The following is a 17,376-nucleotide window of genomic DNA, read 5'->3' on the forward strand; positions in this document are numbered from 1 at the left end:
TCGGCTACATGTGGGTAGCCTCTTCGATTAATCCAGATAAGCTTCTCGACTGCAGCTTCCTGAGCATTTTGCAGGAGCCTATGCTCTGTTAATGGTCTGTGGCCGCCTACAAGCTTGGTTGCACAGCTCCAACCCGGTATCTTCCATGCCCACTCACAAACCACAATGCTCAGAGTAAATCTGCTCCTCTGGGAACACACTTAATTCTGTCAAGCACCGTCTCATGTTGCAGGGCTTATCACATATACTGTGCCAGGTGGGGCATAGGGTGCCCTCCATACGGAGACGCACGTGCCCTGCTTCTTACATCATGAACTCTCACACTCTACTCATGCTCCTTACATACACTGCATTTTATAAAAACTCCTCCCCAAGATGCTGTAGGTAGCCCTACGTAATACAACCTCACTCCATAAAATGGAGTGGAGAACCGCAGAGGTGTTAAAAAGCAATCAAAGGAATTCCTGCCAGTGCCTGCACATGATGTTATCAGTTATTATGCATTTTCTCTCCCAGACATGTTGGTGCCATTATATTAACCACTTTCCTGCTAGTAACTATCCCAAATTTCCCCAAAATATACAATAATTATTGTTGAATGCATGGTAGCAGGATGGTCACAGAAATCAAATGTTACTTGCAGAGTGAACCACATACCGCTACAATGGACTTCACTGAAGCATAGAGAATTGTACAAAAATCTTTATCTTTATTGGTATCCGCTTAAAGTAAACACTACAAGAACCACTTAGAATAATTTACATTAGTTTTAGACACGGCTGTAAATGTTAATGGTCCATTCATAATGTATTGAAATGATTGGTGGATTCAACTGAACAAAAATAAATTGAGGTATGGAGCTGCACGGTTTGATGTGACAGCTTGATCTCCTAAACACAGACTGTGCATTACCAGTTAAAGCAAAACTCTTATCTTGTGCTTTACATTCAGATGTCACTGTTAATTCAGATACATTAAGATGTAATTTTTAAAGTTACTGGAAAACCAGTGTCTTAATCGGTTGAGCATGATAATTTATTTTAAGTAGTTTTATTTAATTTTCATTATGTAGAACACATTTGTAACATATTTGGATATAGCTTGCTACTTTTCTTAACACATTACCAATAATGAAGCTTAATTTTGAAAAAAAAAATGTTTTACATTACTTGTCATCTGTACCATTCCTTTAAATTGTAACCGTTTTAACATCTTGTCTCAGCAAGGCTCAGTCACCAACTTAAAGGGACATTCCTGCCATCATATGTACTTTAATGCATATGAGACCTGTGTGATCCAATTACATTTTCATGGTAGCTCCCCATGTGCATTTACAAATAACCTTACCACCCAACTATTTCCCATGCAGTAGATGTGTTCTGCCGAACTCTTCTCCATGCACACTCAGCTCTTGATTTCAATGGAAGAGCTTTCTTGCTAAGCAGCCAATGGCAAAAATTGTCGAACCATGAAGGAGGGTCCCTTTAAGAGCTGCCCTTTGCCTGACCTGACTCCCTGGACCATAAAAATTGGTCTCCATCTGAATTTACCAAAAATCTGCATGATTATTATCTTACTTCAGTCCTCTTAAGTTAAAGGTGGTTCTACAAGCTATTGAATCATAAGGTGTACTTAGTTTTTCACACATGGCTTCTCCATTTTGGCTTTATTTTGATGAATAAATCATAACACAATGTAATATGTCATGTGTTTGGTGTTCATTACATTTACCTAATTTGTAGACCTGTTAGATGTGATTGTTATTATGTCCTAAAATGATACACAAAGAATATATATCAGAACCAAGCTGAAACAATTTCAAAGAAAGCTCATCAGTTTGGAGCAATAGCTATAGAAAGTAATGTTATGTTCCAACTCAATTAGTTTTGCTCCAAAATTGTGTTGTTTTTTTTTTAAATTTGATTAATATGACTGGGGCTGCCTAAATTAGTAAGATACACCCCTTAAAAATAAGTAAAATACATCCCTTTACAAAAAAAAAAACACCCAACAAGCTCAAATACTATTAGTCTTGATTTTGCTGTGCAAAGCACAGCTAATATCAGAAATGGCAAAATTTACATTTTATTTCATTGTAAAAGAAAGGCGTGCAAAGCAGCTACTGGCCTACTAAGTGTTTGCTATTTGCGTCATACCGGAGCATGGTTTTCCGCTTGTTAATGTCTGCAAGGACGGGATCCAAGAAATTGTTTACGTATTGAAGTTACCGATGACAGAGAGAGTTTAATGGAGTTTAAATTTAATCTACCACGCTGTCTGTGTGCTAGTGTTGATTTGTTGTGTTATACATTTAAAGGCACCAATGCTCTAAACATTTTATTTTGATGCAAAAAACAACCAAAAGAAAGTCTGCAATAGATACCAAAAAGACTGTGCAGTAACACAAAATATATGTGGACCCAACAAATATAATATGAATGTTACAGTGAAAAAATAAATGTGCAGCTCAAAGCAAGAAAAAAACGTGGCAGTTTTTTTTTTAATGTTCTTCTCTTCTTCTTGTACTATCCGTTCAACTGATAACATAATTAAGTCCTCCGGAACAAAAAGCAGAAAAATATTCACAGGCAATCTCTTTAATTCACCAAATATTAAAAAGAAACAGCTGCTTACTATATTGTAGGACAGTATAAATCTCGCTCAAAAACATGCATAAGTAACACCACCACATAGAGCACTGAGTTTCCCGGTACTGTTATGTACCGTATTTGCTCGATTATAAGACGACCCCCCAAATCTGAATATTAATTAGGAAAAAAAGAAAAAGCCTGAATATAAGACGACCCTATAGGAAACATTTTTACCAGTAAATGTTAATTCATCTAAACTATTTTTTGTAATAAAAGCTATGATTGAGAAAAATATTTTGGTTTTATTTCCTTCTATTTTCCAACCTGCCCCCCAGTTATGCACATCTGCCCCAGAAATGCCTTATGCCCCCTATATGCCACTGTGCCCCATGATATGCCTTTTAACCCTATATGCCACCTATGTGCCACTCTGCCTCCAGAAATGCCTCATACCCCTATATGCCACTCTGGCATTTAGAGGGTTAAAAGGCATATTATGGGGAAGAGTGGCATATAGGGAAGTTTAAGGCATTCAGGAGGCAGAGTGGCGTATAGAGAGTTAAAAAAGTCATTTCTGGAGGCAGAGTGGCATTAAGGGGGTTAAAAGGCATTTCAAAGAGCACTCTGCCTCCAGAAATGCCTTATGCCCCCCATTTAACACTCCCCCGCCCCCCCCCAACTTACCGGTGCTTCTGACTCCCCTGTCATGTAGCCGGGGCAGCGTGTAGATCCCACGCACTTACGCTGCAGCCGGAAGGAGGCGTGGCTAGCAGCGGGGGTTGTCTGCGTCCATCGCGCAGACCTTCCCCGACTGTCAGAGATCAGAGTTCCCTGCACCAATTGTATAGACAGTGTTAGGGTTGTTAAGAATGTGTTCTATGAAATCTCGTTTTAAAACCGATGAATACAGTCCATGTAATAGTGTGAAGTATTTTATTGTCCATCTGTTCACTTTGTGATATAATAGCCCAGATAAAGTCGGGCCATCAAAATTTGAAATGGATTAGTGGTAAGAATAATAATTTGACATTTTTGTAAATTATCATTATTTTTACCCTTAATATCTTAAAAAGGCATATTTTGTGTATTATTAAATGTAAGGAAAATAAGAAATTAAATTTTGCCAGACTTTAAAACCATGGCATATGACAACCTTGTCCAAGCCTTGGTCATCATACTATGGCTGAGGACCTGTTCTCCTAAGCTCTTGCTTGAAGCTGGTACTTTTCAACGTGAAAGTGAAATGCAGTATGGTTCTTACTTAGGCCCTGCAATATTTTCTCGTGGCTTCTTAATGTAGTTTGGCTTGCATGGTCCTCTGGGCATTTTTTGTTTCGCTAGCTTCACTTTATTTTTGTTATGGGAAACTCAAAATCTAAGTCTTAATGATAACTGCCAAATTCTCAGGCTTTCATAATCCTGAACGCTTTATTTGTGCTCTGCAGGAGGAATGTCTAATTCTTAATTCACAGATTTAAGGAGCTGCAAGTAAACCGGGATAGGAAGCTTGGTGAAAACAGATGAAATTGATTTCAGTCAGTTATGGTAAAGGATATGCAGAATTTGTGGTTTATTCGCAACACTGACGGCATATCTGCTCAAGGGCACTATCAACTTTATAATGTGGGCCACATATTTAGATTAAGTTGGAGCAGAGGGTGCTAATGATGTAACATAACACCTGGATTATGAAGATGAAGTATAAAAAAAAAAATGGATGTGTTTCTCATCCCGTCATACTTTTACCCTGATGGGATACTTCTGATAAGGCCTCTGGATACTTTAGAACCTGTTTGAAGTGCACCTGTCAATATACAAACAATATATATACTGTATGCTGTCAGGTGCTTATGGCTTAGAGGTAATACGGCCAGTGGATGTACTGGTATGCCCGCAACTCACAAACTAACGACGTGCCATTTACTCACCAGCCATATTCCTGAGCTCTGCACCAGCATCTTTGCACTTTAGTTAATTATCTTTTTTTGTGTGTACATGTGCTCATGCTATAACTAGCATGTACTGTTGCACTTTCCTGTAGTGGACACTGTCATGCACATGTTGGTGAAAGAAGGGTACCCAGGCGCACAACTAAAGACCTCAGGGGTCAGAATCAATTTTTGGATATGCCAGCTTGACGAGAATCCCAATTAAAAATTATTTAAACTACCATACTTGTTTTCAGTCAACAATACACGGCCCATCGACCAGCCAACCTGGCCACTTGCTAACATGGTAACAGTCACTGAAAGGGGTTTAAATTATCAGCTCACTGGCATGCTGATTAAAAAAAAAATACAAGCCTGCTTCCATTCATGTCACAAGTGCCCCCCCATTGAAAAAACCACAAACACACATTAAGGTATAGAAAAAAAATATAAATACAAATAAAAGGCTTATTTGCTTTAGTTCAACTCCCATTACCCAGCCAAAATTCTGATGAGGATAACAGTCATTGTAGTCCTCAAAAGTGGATGCCCCAAAGCTGAAAAAGGTTGGCAAAGCTTAGTACACCTAGTCTGTGCTGTATGTGTGCAATCTAAGTGTACGTACAACCACATCTATTAGATACCTTTACTAAGAAAATTATTCAGTTTAGGCTACTTTTACTATTTGGTTTGGCATTAATGGGGGAAATTGTGGGTTTTTGCAGACATGTCTTGTGATAGGATGCACGGTTTACCATAAACTAGGTATCTAAGAATAGCTCAACTTGCGGCAAAACATTGACACCTAAACATAACTATACCAAAACTCAGAAAATTGATGCAGCCTCTGGTGGAGACAACAGGTGTATCAATAAATAACATGTTGGAGGAGTGGCAATTGCAGGGGGAAATATATGCCCTGACCCCTGATACTGAAAAGGTTTAAATAAAGATTATTACCCGTTTAGATCACGCGTACACAACACTTTCTGTGCAAAGATAAAGCTTGAAAAAAGATCTATATTTTCTTACAAAGTGACACCCATAGTGAATAAAGTGCTGGGTAAAAAAATTGTATACTTAAATTCAAATAGCAAATGATATCTTCTATAGGACCCTCAGCAGGTTCACATATGAAAAATATTTATTTTTATTTTTTATATGTGAACCTGCTGAGGGTCCTATAGAAGATATAATTTGCTATTTGAATTTAAGTATACAATTTTTTTACCCAGCACCGAGGAAAGGGAGATAACATAATACAGTAGAGCAGCAGGAAATGCTAGCAGAATGCTTGGTTGTATAGGTAGAGATATTAGCAGTAGAAAGTGAGAAGTGATCATGCCGTTGTACAGATCACTGGTGAGACCTCACTTGGAGTATTGTGCGCAGTACTGGAGACCGTATCTCCAGAAGCATATAGATTTAGGTGACCAGATTTTTTAAATTAAATCCGGGGAAATTTTTTTTTTTGAATTGGCAAAGGGTAAAAAACTATTTTATATGCATATTTTCTTCAAACTATATATGCAGTGTATTTGGTATGTGTTTATGAAGTGATTGTATGATATATACGTTATTTTGTCCGTGAAATTAAATAAAAAAAAGACTTACAATCTTTTGGGCAGATTGTGAGTTTCATGGGCCTGGTGCTGAGGATTAAAATAGACAGAATCTTAACTCCTCGCCATTCATGTGTGCTGGATAAAGATGAGATCAGTGCTCTGCAGATAATATAGGATAGAATCTTATGGGGTGTGAATCCGAGTACATCAGTGCACTAAAAAAAGTCATCAAACACGGGAACCCTGAAGCCACAATTAAGTGCCGATCCTTTGCAGTAAATTATGCAAATTGAAATAGAGTAACACAAAACCTTAACTTTTCCTTTTTGTCCTCTGAAGTGACTACGAATTCAGGAGGGTGTTTTATCTCTAGATAAGTAAAAAATAAATAGTTTAATTTATTCCTTCAGTAAGTAAGGTTCCAGGAAACAGATGGCCAAACACACCAGGACAGGCTCTGCCACATCGACACACACACACACACACACACACACACACACACACACACACACACACACACACACACACACACACACACACACACACACACACACACACACACACACACACACACACACACACACACACACACACACACACACACACACACACACACACACACACACACCCAAACATTAGAATGAATATACATGCCAGCACATCGATGATGATGATGATGAATTGCAATAGCCTCACATTTGCTATGTGTCAGGAACCAATTTTTCACTGCCTGAACCATGGCTTTTTTATACCTGTGGCGTTTACATCTGCGACCACTAGTGGCCACCCTCCACCCTCTGGAGCACTCAGAACTCAGGTGTGCCTTGTTACCTGGGTTGAGCCCTAGTCTACATCCAGCTGGGCCTTGTTACCTGGATTACCCTGCCTTTATGAACATGCCCTGCCCTTCAGTCAGGGCCTTTGTATTGAAGTCTATGGACCTTCCTGCTGTGGCTCTGCACCTGTACTGTTCCTGGTTCCCTGCTTTGTGTCCTTCCAAGCGGGCTGTGTGCCTTTCGTGCCCTTCCAAGCGGGCTGTGTGCCTTTCGTGCCCTTCCAAGCGGGCTCTCTGTCTGTCGTGCCCTTCCAAGCGGGCTCCCTGCCAAAAGACTTATTACCTGTATTTTATTTTGCCATACGTCCGGTTACTTGCTTAGACTATATTACCCTTATTTGCTGGGCCTGTTATATACATGAAATACACTGCATTACCTGGAATTCCGCTTGTGGTGTCTTTGTTTGCATAATCATGCACCGTGGGTTACATACTGAACCCCAAGTATCCCCTGCGCATGGGCTCCTACCTGACCTGATCACCCGAGTCCTGACACTATGGATGGAATATATTTATAGTGTACTGCAGCAGGGTGTCCTTGTTATTAGCGTTACAAATGGTTGTGGATCTGTTTTATTGCTGGTGTGAGAATGCACTCACTGGAAACATGAGAAGAGTGCCAGGCACTTGTTTGTAATGGAGTATGAGCAGCAATGTCAGTGCTTATAATCGAGGTGTCCATCTTTAGTTTCATAACAAAGATCTCACTAGCAGTGTCTACACCACATACTGAAATTGTTTAATACATTTGACAACCCAGTACTATAAGCAGAGCGGTGCAGTTTTTCACAGTCCGTAAAGTTATCAAACATTACTCATGGAAATTCAGACCGACTTCCAAAGACGTTTTTAGGAACAGATTTTCTCATTTCGATGGCTCGCATAAATACCTATATATGGCAGGGTTTATTTTGGGTTCATCTAGCCACATTTTTTTAATCTAATACCAATAGCTATAATAATATTTTGCTTGGTATATTTAGCTCTGCTCCTTAAACGTTGCTTAGAAAATTTAATATTTGGTTACCACGTAAGAGTCAGGAGAGAGAAGCTGTCTGTCAAGATACTACTTAAATACTCTTACAAAAACATAGTGTGAGACAGGCTGATTCAGTAAACGGATGGGAGGAAACATTGCATCACCACATTAACTATGCCCTTCTTCGTCAAAAAGCAGTAAAGTAGCCTTGCATAATACAGAGTTTAAGGGACAGTCTAATGTCCCTGACACCCCTGTTAAAGAAGAATGCATATTAATGTACTTTTAAGCATTTTAATGTGCATTCAAAACTAAAAATAAGAAAAGAAAAAAAAACCTGACCTAACCTGACATTTCAGCGTCAGGAAAGTACTCTAATTGAAATCAGTGGGAACACTTATTACACATGCACACGAAGGTCTTATCACACATTCACCCAAACCATTCTCTGAGCCAGCGCTGGAGTTGACTGACCATAAGTATACTAGGGGTAGGGAGATGTGTTCAGCTGAACACATCTAATAGCTGGTGGGTGGGAGAAGGGACTAATACAGACTTACCCTATTCATTTGCAAAAGCAATACTGTGAAGATTTAAAGTACATGTTTTGGCTGAAGGGTCCCTTTTAACGTTGTAGGACTGCAGTTCACTTATACCCAGGCTTTGGCAGCAACACGCTTTGTGGGAGGCATTTCAGTAAATTCTCCACAGACACCAAAGCCTTGTCGCAGGCACCGGTGTCCTTTTCTAATCCCTTTGCCTTCACTTTCACATAACTAGGGGTACGGAAAAATGTGAATAGATAACGAATGCCCAACCCATGGAAATACTGCTCTAAGAAAGCCGATTTAAATTAGTGAGATTTCTTGAAAGTTACCTCTCTCTGCTTCTCTCTCTGCTTCTCTCTCTCTTTCTGTTCTTTCTTAAGATTTATTAACACATAAGCAACACCGAAACTCCTAAGAACTTTTATATGACGTCAACTTTAGTGCCTTTTTTGTCACATGAGAGTTAAGCACTGCTTAATGATAAAAAATGATAAATGAGGCAAACAATTACTAAATTATTTCTGGGAGAGTTTGAGCATTGGACTGTACTGGCAATGGTGTTTGTACTTTATAAAGCCGGTAAGTCCAGCGGAGAACATGGCACAAAGCTTCTATGGCCCATACTTCTATGGTTTAGGATTCTACTATGAGCAGCAATTGAGCATATGAAGAAACAAAATACCTGGAAGAAATACTTTCCAGAGCAAGCTGTATTATCTCTACAAGAAGCCAAAGTAATTTTTCATTGTCCCTTGGAATTTTTCAGACTAAAAAGTTGTATCTACTGACATACCCCCATTTTCTGTATCTATTGCACGGTCAGCAGATGCTCTCTGATGACCTGATGCCTACCGAGCAATGATCTTGAATAGAAGCCAAAGCTTTTTTTGGAATAGTCCTACATTAATATCTTCTCTTGGCTGGGAGGATTTCTCTTGCAGAAGGTTCCCTCATGAATATCTTGTCAAAGTGACTAAAAAGGTATATACGGTATATATATTCTCTCCCTCATCTATACAAAATATTGGTGTCTTTTGTTTGCCAGATCGCTTACCTGCTTTGAATATAATTGTATTTTTTTTTTATATTAAAAGTAAATTGTAGCTTCTTGTGAATGTTGCTCTGGCTAATACAGTAATATCCCATACTAGTCGGGAGGTTTTTGTTGATGTTATACTTGTCTAAGGAGAAATATGAGGTTGAGGTCATTTTATCACTGAAAGAGTAATTCAAGTCATTTTTATTATTTATGTTAGTAATTTATGGGTATTTTTTTTGTATAATTTTTTGTCCTCCGGTTTATTTTGTTACTTCTACTTCTTAATGTCAATAAAAATATATTCTGTTTATAGATGTGCGTGTAATTTATACACAAATTACTTTATTGTATATAATTAATTACTGCAGCTGAACAAGGACCGCTAGAAGTGCTCGGCAGCATTCCATGAAGTATCTGAACAAGAGGATGCCTTATAAACACTTGGCACACCACTTGGCATTATTCTCAAATGTGAGAGGAACATCTAGCTCCTGTTAACCACAGAGCAGACTGTCACTGCCAAGACTGCACAGCTAATTCCTTCCTAGAGTGCTCTGTGAGATTGCTGTCTTACTTTCTATTGTTGCTCTGTGCATGTGTGTAATGTCTCTGGTGTGCCTTAACAATACGTTTTGAAAGTCTTTGTGAAAAGATTTATTACCCTAATACAGGAAATCATTCTTTTTGCATTACCTGTTATTTTTTTCCCTGCTGACTTCTGGTATTGGTTGTGACAGATAGATAAACTAGCCATGGCCTGCTGTAGTTAGGGAACGCAGGTGCTTTGAAAAACCAAGCAGAGGAAACATCATCCAAGCTTTTTGCCTTACCAGGCAAACCTGGTATGATTAGGGGTGCACCTTTTAAGTGTGAGTTGTGGATGTCTTGTGAAAAATGTTAATGCTATGTGCATTTAGAATTTTCATTCTATGTAAAGCAGGCTGCATCATCCCATCATTCTTGGAGGAGTAGATCCACATCTAATTTCAACAGTTAGTGACCATTCATTTTTCTTTTCGACTAATATCCTGGCTTTGAGTGGTGTGTCTATGACTGATTGTGATGTATGTTTGAGAATACTTTGTACATTAATTTAAAGGTACTGTTCCACATTGATGTTTTTACCCAACGTTCCTAGATTGTTATAGTATTAGGTAATACTATGGTATGCATCTTAAATAAGCGTATTCATTTTTTTTTTAAGTAACATCCCGTTTTGCTGCATTTTCTTGTTGAAAACATTTCAGCAAGGCATCTTAATTCTGTCTTCACTACTCAGCCTGCCCATCTCTGACCTCACAGAAGCGGTGTTACCTTTAAGTTCTCTCCCATCTATCACGCATCATTCCCATCACATCTATAATACAAAACATCTTGCTCAATAACATTCATTCCCCATCAATGGCCAATGTGGCCCTCACTGTGTACTGTATTAGGATCTGTAAATCTTTGCCGTTTCAAATGCATAATCGTAATCCGGTGCGGGGAACTCTGATCTCTGACAGCCAGGGAAGGTCTGCGCGATGGATGCAGACAACCCCCGCTGCTAACCCCACCTCCTTCTGTCTACACGCTGCCCCGGCTACACACCAGGGAGTCAGAAGCACCGGTAAGTTGGGGGGGGCATAAGACAGGAGGATCCAGGTCCCCTGCAGCGCTGCGGGGGATCTGGATCTTAGTCTCATAGTCAGACCTATTTGATTATAAGACGAGGGGTATTTTCCGGAAAAAAAAAGTCTTATAATCGAGCAAATATGGTATATAGATTTTCCATACTTTCCCAGCACTTATAGGGAACACACTATAACATACTTGAATTTTTATGCTTATGGCTTAACGGGTTTGGGGGTTGTGAACGGGGGCAGGAGGGTTATACTGTTTAGATGTTGTGTTAGGGCAATGGAATGTAAAGGTTTTTTCTTTATTATTATCTTTTTTATGGATTTTGTTTTTATTTTTTGTATTTTGTATTTTTTTTATATGAACATGTTATTAATGCCAGCGATGTCACAATGAAATCACTTAGCTCACTTTATTGTTTTTTATTAATTATTTATTGTATTTTATTGATATATATATATATATATATATATATATATATATATTTATTTTTTTTTTTTTAAATCGCATGGTTTCTCACTCTCATCCCTGCGATCTCCCTGCATCGATCGCACTGTGATCTCTATGCAAGTCCTCACAGACTTGCATAGAGATCAGTGTCTGTGCCTCATCGGAGCAATTGGATATCCCTGCAGGGGATATCCTGTGCTCCGATGAACTTCAGGGTGTCGTCAGCAGCGATGCGACCTGGAAAGGAATGCGTGGCATTTAAAAATGTAACAATTTTCCGGTGTTCGCGCCGGAAGCTGTTACATGAGATTGGGCAGCAGAAAGCCAGCAATGCTGGCTTCTGCTGTCAGGGGGAGTCCAGGCTGTCAAATGACGTGTCCCTTCCGCTGCAAGAAGGGCAGGACGTACCCGTACGTCCATAGGGGATTCTTGGGATGTGTTTTTTGGACGTACCGTTAAATCCATAGGGCACTGAAGGGGTTTACTTTACCACCAATTGCAAATGGTAAAGTGTAAATCTGATTGGGTGATTGTGATCGCTCTCCCAGTGCAATTTATGTAGGGGGATTACAGGAGATCTTTTGTTTGTTTGTGTTAATGGTTTCTACATTTATTTTGTTGCATTTGAGGGAAATGGGGATTACCTGTCCTTAACATATACAGACCTTGTTGTTCCATTTGCAACTAAACACTTTTTAAAAGCAAATTTAGTTTATTATTAACTGAATAAGCTGTACTTTTATTTCAAGCATGATAGTTTTATATACACTGCATTTCATGTTCCCAGTGTAACAAAATTATTTTACATTTGAAAAATACAATTTTACATTTGAAAATTACAATGTTTTTCTGGGAAGGAAAAAGGTTTTTTTTTTTTCGCGGCTTCAAAATTTCTGGAAATTTTACATCTCTAGCTAGAGCACATATAGTTTTTTGGTAAATCTGATAGGGCATATGCAATTTAAATACCTAGATGTACTCAGAAAAAATCTTGAGAAACACAGCCCTAATCCTAACCTGCTTGGGTTCATTATACGAGACCCCAGACACTTAGAAACTCTAGTACAATTAATTCATGGTCCCACAGGCTGTCAGTGTATATTTTGCCATTGTGTGAACAATTAATCGAGCTGTATCCACCTACCCATATTCTTTCTCATGTTCCACTCTGAGTAATAAAAATATTAGAAAGGCAAAACAGCATTAGATTATTATCCTTTGATAGAAGCATCCATGATAAGTTTGCATGCAGATATTGTCTCCTTGAAAAGCCTCTTCAAGCACACTGTTAATGTTACTTATGCGTGTTTAATTCTGTATTTTGTAGCATTGCAAACAATTCCAGGGTTGTAAGCCTCCTATCACAGCTGGAAAAGATCAATGCTGACTCCTCAGCCCTGGATACCGATAACACTAGATATGTCACCGCAAAGATTCTACACTTGGCTCAGACGCAAGGTTAGTGATTTATAAACCGGTTTACCCATACTGAATTTAACTGTTCTTTTTTTTTACTTTATTGGAGCATTTTGCACGCACCATGGTAACCATGTGAAAAGCTAGAACCATCCCCATTAAATCAGTCATGTAAAACTTTTTTCTGTGTTGGGCTTTAAATCATTTGAATGAACTTGCTGGGAAGCTGAGGGTGCTGATTTCATATAATAAAGACTAGAAATGTTTAGAAGCTTTGCAACCCCATAGTTCAGGGCTAGACTGGTGATAACGGTGTGGCACCTGGTAAAATAAGTGTGGCCGACGTCTGGATTTACATGGCCGCACTGTATGTCTACAGCACACATTCTGTTGCTGGAAGGGCAGATCGGGTGAATGTGTGCTGCTGTTGGCCAGTGGGCAATTGCACGATGTGCCAGATGGCCAATCCGGGCCTGCCATAGTTAATCCATAAATTGCAACAAGGTTAAAACAAGGTTACGTTTGTTGACAATAATTGATAATTAAGTGCCATTATTTTCATGATGAAATAAAAGAAGCATTACAAAAAGCACCACAAATGCAATGTAATCCAAGTCATACAACAGATACAAAAGTGCAAGAGTGGTAACCAGCACACTATCACAGAAGGTCTGTCACTTTTGCTGAATACTACATTTTACAGTTCATTACACTTAATAAACCTATGTAATAGGGCTTACATATTAAAATATACAGGGCCGGACTGGAGATGTCAAGGCCAACGGCAATGTGAGCATCATGTGAGTGTCAGCCACCGGCATTAGCCCAGTGTCCTAGATGGCCAGTCCGGCTCTAAATACACAAGGGGAAGCCATTTTAAAGTCCAGTTCTCGGAATTTGCATCCCATTAGGTTATTTCTGCCCTATTTGATAAGTTTCTGATTGCTGAATAGTTCAGGCATCCTTTATTAGGGTGGGTGTTTATAGATAGTTTTATGTAATTTAGTTATACTAAAAGCTGTTACTGTGCCAGTTCCATTTAAGCAGTTTTTAAACTACATAATGTAATTATAACAAATAGGTATACCCTTTGGATTAAACCACAGGGAATCTTGTTTTATTAATTCCAAGCCCCCTTGGTCACTAATAAGGATTTTGTAGTCCAGAGCCACACTGTGGATTAAAATTGGCCCTGGCACTTGGCTCGATATATGTAGCACTAGCCACAATGCAGGTGCGTTTGTCAGGTGGCCAGTCCAGGCCTGTTGTAGCCCTGTTGTTTGTACATTTTCACTTTCAAGCAAGGGTACTTACATAACTAATTTAAAATCCTGCCCTAATCACCTACAGATAAGCTGTTGCCATAATTGTGGATTCTTTTTTTCTCATTTGTTATTGCCAGACATTCGTTTATCTCATGGTGCCCTTGGCAGCGCGGTGTGGCAAACATGATAAGCATATTTTTAAGGACTGACTTTTTAAAAGCTAGTTGTTCCTACTGCAAGGTCAGATTCACCAGGAATACCGTAATAGCATGCATGCTCGTTTTGTTACACTTTCTAAATGATCATGTTTGTTCTTTTACTATTATTCCACTTGGAGTTCTATAAGCTTGCCTGTCATTTAAAGAAAAATAACCATCCCCGCATATTATGCATAAAGATTCATATATAACATACCTCACAGCATTTAAAAGTGACCAAGTGTGGTCAGGGCCTTATACCAGCCATTGTAACCTATTGATGGTGGTTTCTAAGAAGAATGATGTTTTATTCAACCCTTTTCTGTTGTATATAAACATATTATTGTGAATTTTAGGGCTGTGTAACTCTGTGATACACTAATATCTAGTAAACATTTTGAGCTCCTTGGGGGATGAATGAGGGACAGTGGGATTTGGATGCAAAAAAGGTACTGTCTCTCCTAAACAGGGGCAATTAGGGGGTATGAAATAACCATATCTATGTGTATTACAGCTAGAACATGAATTTGTACTATAACTGTGTACATAGGTTAGGCAATGTATATATTAGGCTTGTGCATTCGGATTCTTACAAAATTTGCAGATTCTCTCGCTGAGAAAGAGACATGTTTCTGCTCTTTCTCTGCAAATCTATCTGCTTTGAGAGTGTGAGTGCAAGAAAGTGAAAGAGGGTGAATGAAAACAAATTGTGTTTCCAAATGTGAAATGCCGTCTGATTTTGTCTCAACCAAAATGGCGGGAAACTAAATTTGTTGCCCAGAAAACAATGGATCAAGAACTAAACAAACCTTGTTTGGGTCTTTTTGCACAAGTCTAATATATATTGTGTTAGCAGACTTGTAAACAAATTAACATTTAAGGGCCTGGAAGCCAATATCGCTTCCAACACTTAACACTGTGCCTTACATTTAATGTGTAATTGCAGAAGACATCACATGCAGTGGAAAAAGACATGATAGCTAAAAATAATATAAGTTGGGATGGGCAGCTAAATATCATTCTTAGTAGGCATGGCCAGACTGTTGGCATTTGTCAGTACATATCAGTGTGTCATAGCAGCCTTACAGCAAACTGTACTGTACACTGCGTGTTAATGGCCTGTTAGCCATGAGTTCTTCTAAATATGACATCTGCTTGCCATTTAAGCTGGGAGGTAAGCGTGAAACATCTTGCATGGATTGGTGTGATCATCTTGTGTGTGAGACCATATAGCACTTTTCAAAAGTTGTATGGAAAGCACAGATGTTCCTTTCTAGTTACAGTAACAGTCAAGTTAAGGGTTCAGAAACTGATCTGTTTAATGGCACCTTCTCAAGAGGAGACATTTATATGTTAGGGTTGCTTTATCCATCCGGTGAACACCTTGGCAAGACTGCAGAATTCTTGCACTTTTATAAGGACAGTAATCCAGTGCTGTATTTTATCTATTGCATTAAATTTTGATTTGGGCCTTAATTAATATGTATACAGCACCTTGCCCATTTTTGTAGGAGAAACGTTCTAGGGTTGGTGAATACTTAATGTTGTGTGGCAAATCAATTTTTAATCAAGGTTTTTAGTGACAAAAATAAGCTAAGTCTTGTAAAACTATGCAATACGAGTAAGGGCAAAGAGAGGTAGCTTGGGAATAGGGGAATAAGGATAAAATAGTTTCATTATGGTAATCTTTTATTAGGGCAATAGTATAAAATCAAAACCTTAATCCCAAACCCAATTTGCCTAGTATCCTTAGTGAGTAAAATTTTCTATTTCCGAGCATTATTCTTTTCCAGTTCTATAAAGTCTTGCGTGCCTTATAGTGGACCTATTAAGTCAAGTGGACCTTGTTTCCTAAATTCTGTGGATAACAGGGTCGGGTAGAGTATAATTTTCTTTACTCTATATAGTAGCTAGCAACATGCATATAAAAAATTGGTATGGCAGCTGAATGGGCTCGAACACCTACAGTCCTCTGTGTTCTGTTATACGGTAGATTACTGTGAATTCCATGAAACTACAGATTTGTGGGCACGCGCACACACACAGACTGCCTATTTATTGATCATATTGTAGCTTCAGCTTTTTCTCTTAAATACATATGTTTGGAAATATATTTTCCTATTTTCTTATAGAAAAGGCCAGAAAAGAGATAACTGCCAAAGGGTCAAGTGGCCTGGATGTGATACTGTTTACACTGGAAGTAAGTTACTGTTTTTAAATGTATTCTTGGCTTTTAAATAACTGGTTGTTAAACTCGTTTAACTGGTCGTTTCATCATCTCACTCCTCAGGATGTTCCCACTTGGGCATGGGTGGCTCCTTAGTTTATTACACACAAATTTCCAAACATACACACACACAGAGAGATGAATTATTGTGCTGCTTCACATTATTTGTTGGTCAGTAGGACTCATTTTGAGACAATTTGTTTAGTCTTGCTACTTGCAATGTGTTAATGTTAAAGCTTAGAGGGTACGTTTGAGAGTACCACAGGTTGGAGCATTCAGTTAATTAAATGATTGATCTGATTCCCCAGTTAAGAGGGACTGTATAACAATAACAAATCACTAGTGGCCTTTGGACGTAAATGTAGACTATAGTGTCCAAGTTTTTGATGTGTGCCTTGTGGCATCTTATGTTATTTTAAACGTCACTTTTTAAATAAAATAAGTAACGCATTTATTTTTTCCTTTTCATGTATCTAATTTTACAGAATACAAAAGATCTTCAAACAACACTGAATATTTTAAATATTCTCAATGAACTGATGTCAGCAGGTAGGTTTAACAGATATTTTGGGGACCATAGCCTGCAGGCTTAAGGATGGAGTTCCATGGAAAACATATGTAGATAAATGGATCTAATTTTGTTCCAGTATATTTCCTTTATCTGCAGACCTGACAGCTGCCGTTGTCATTATGGAGTATTTTCCCTGCTCAGATAC

At 38.6% G+C, this 17,376-nt stretch overlaps 1 protein-coding gene across 1 annotated transcript in view; it reads left to right on the plus strand.

Moving 5' to 3' along the window:
* The window catches only part of LOC149300561 (cytosolic carboxypeptidase 1-like), a 70,594-nt gene that overhangs the window by 23,680 nt on the left and 29,538 nt on the right, over positions 1 to 17,376 (plus strand). Inside the window, exons 2-4 of the mRNA XM_089485043.1 lie at positions 12,883 to 13,013; positions 16,566 to 16,633; positions 17,146 to 17,209. Coding sequence (XP_089341169.1) covers positions 12,883 to 13,013; positions 16,566 to 16,633; positions 17,146 to 17,209 — 263 coding nt within the window. The remainder of the gene's footprint in view (positions 1 to 12,882; positions 13,014 to 16,565; positions 16,634 to 17,145; positions 17,210 to 17,376) is intronic.

The sequence above is a fragment of the Sceloporus occidentalis genome, unplaced genomic scaffold, assembly GCF_023333645.1.
Source record: "Sceloporus occidentalis isolate IW3139 unplaced genomic scaffold, rSceOcc1.0.p SCAF_24, whole genome shotgun sequence".
In the NCBI taxonomy this organism is placed as follows: domain Eukaryota; kingdom Metazoa; phylum Chordata; class Lepidosauria; order Squamata; family Phrynosomatidae; genus Sceloporus; species Sceloporus occidentalis.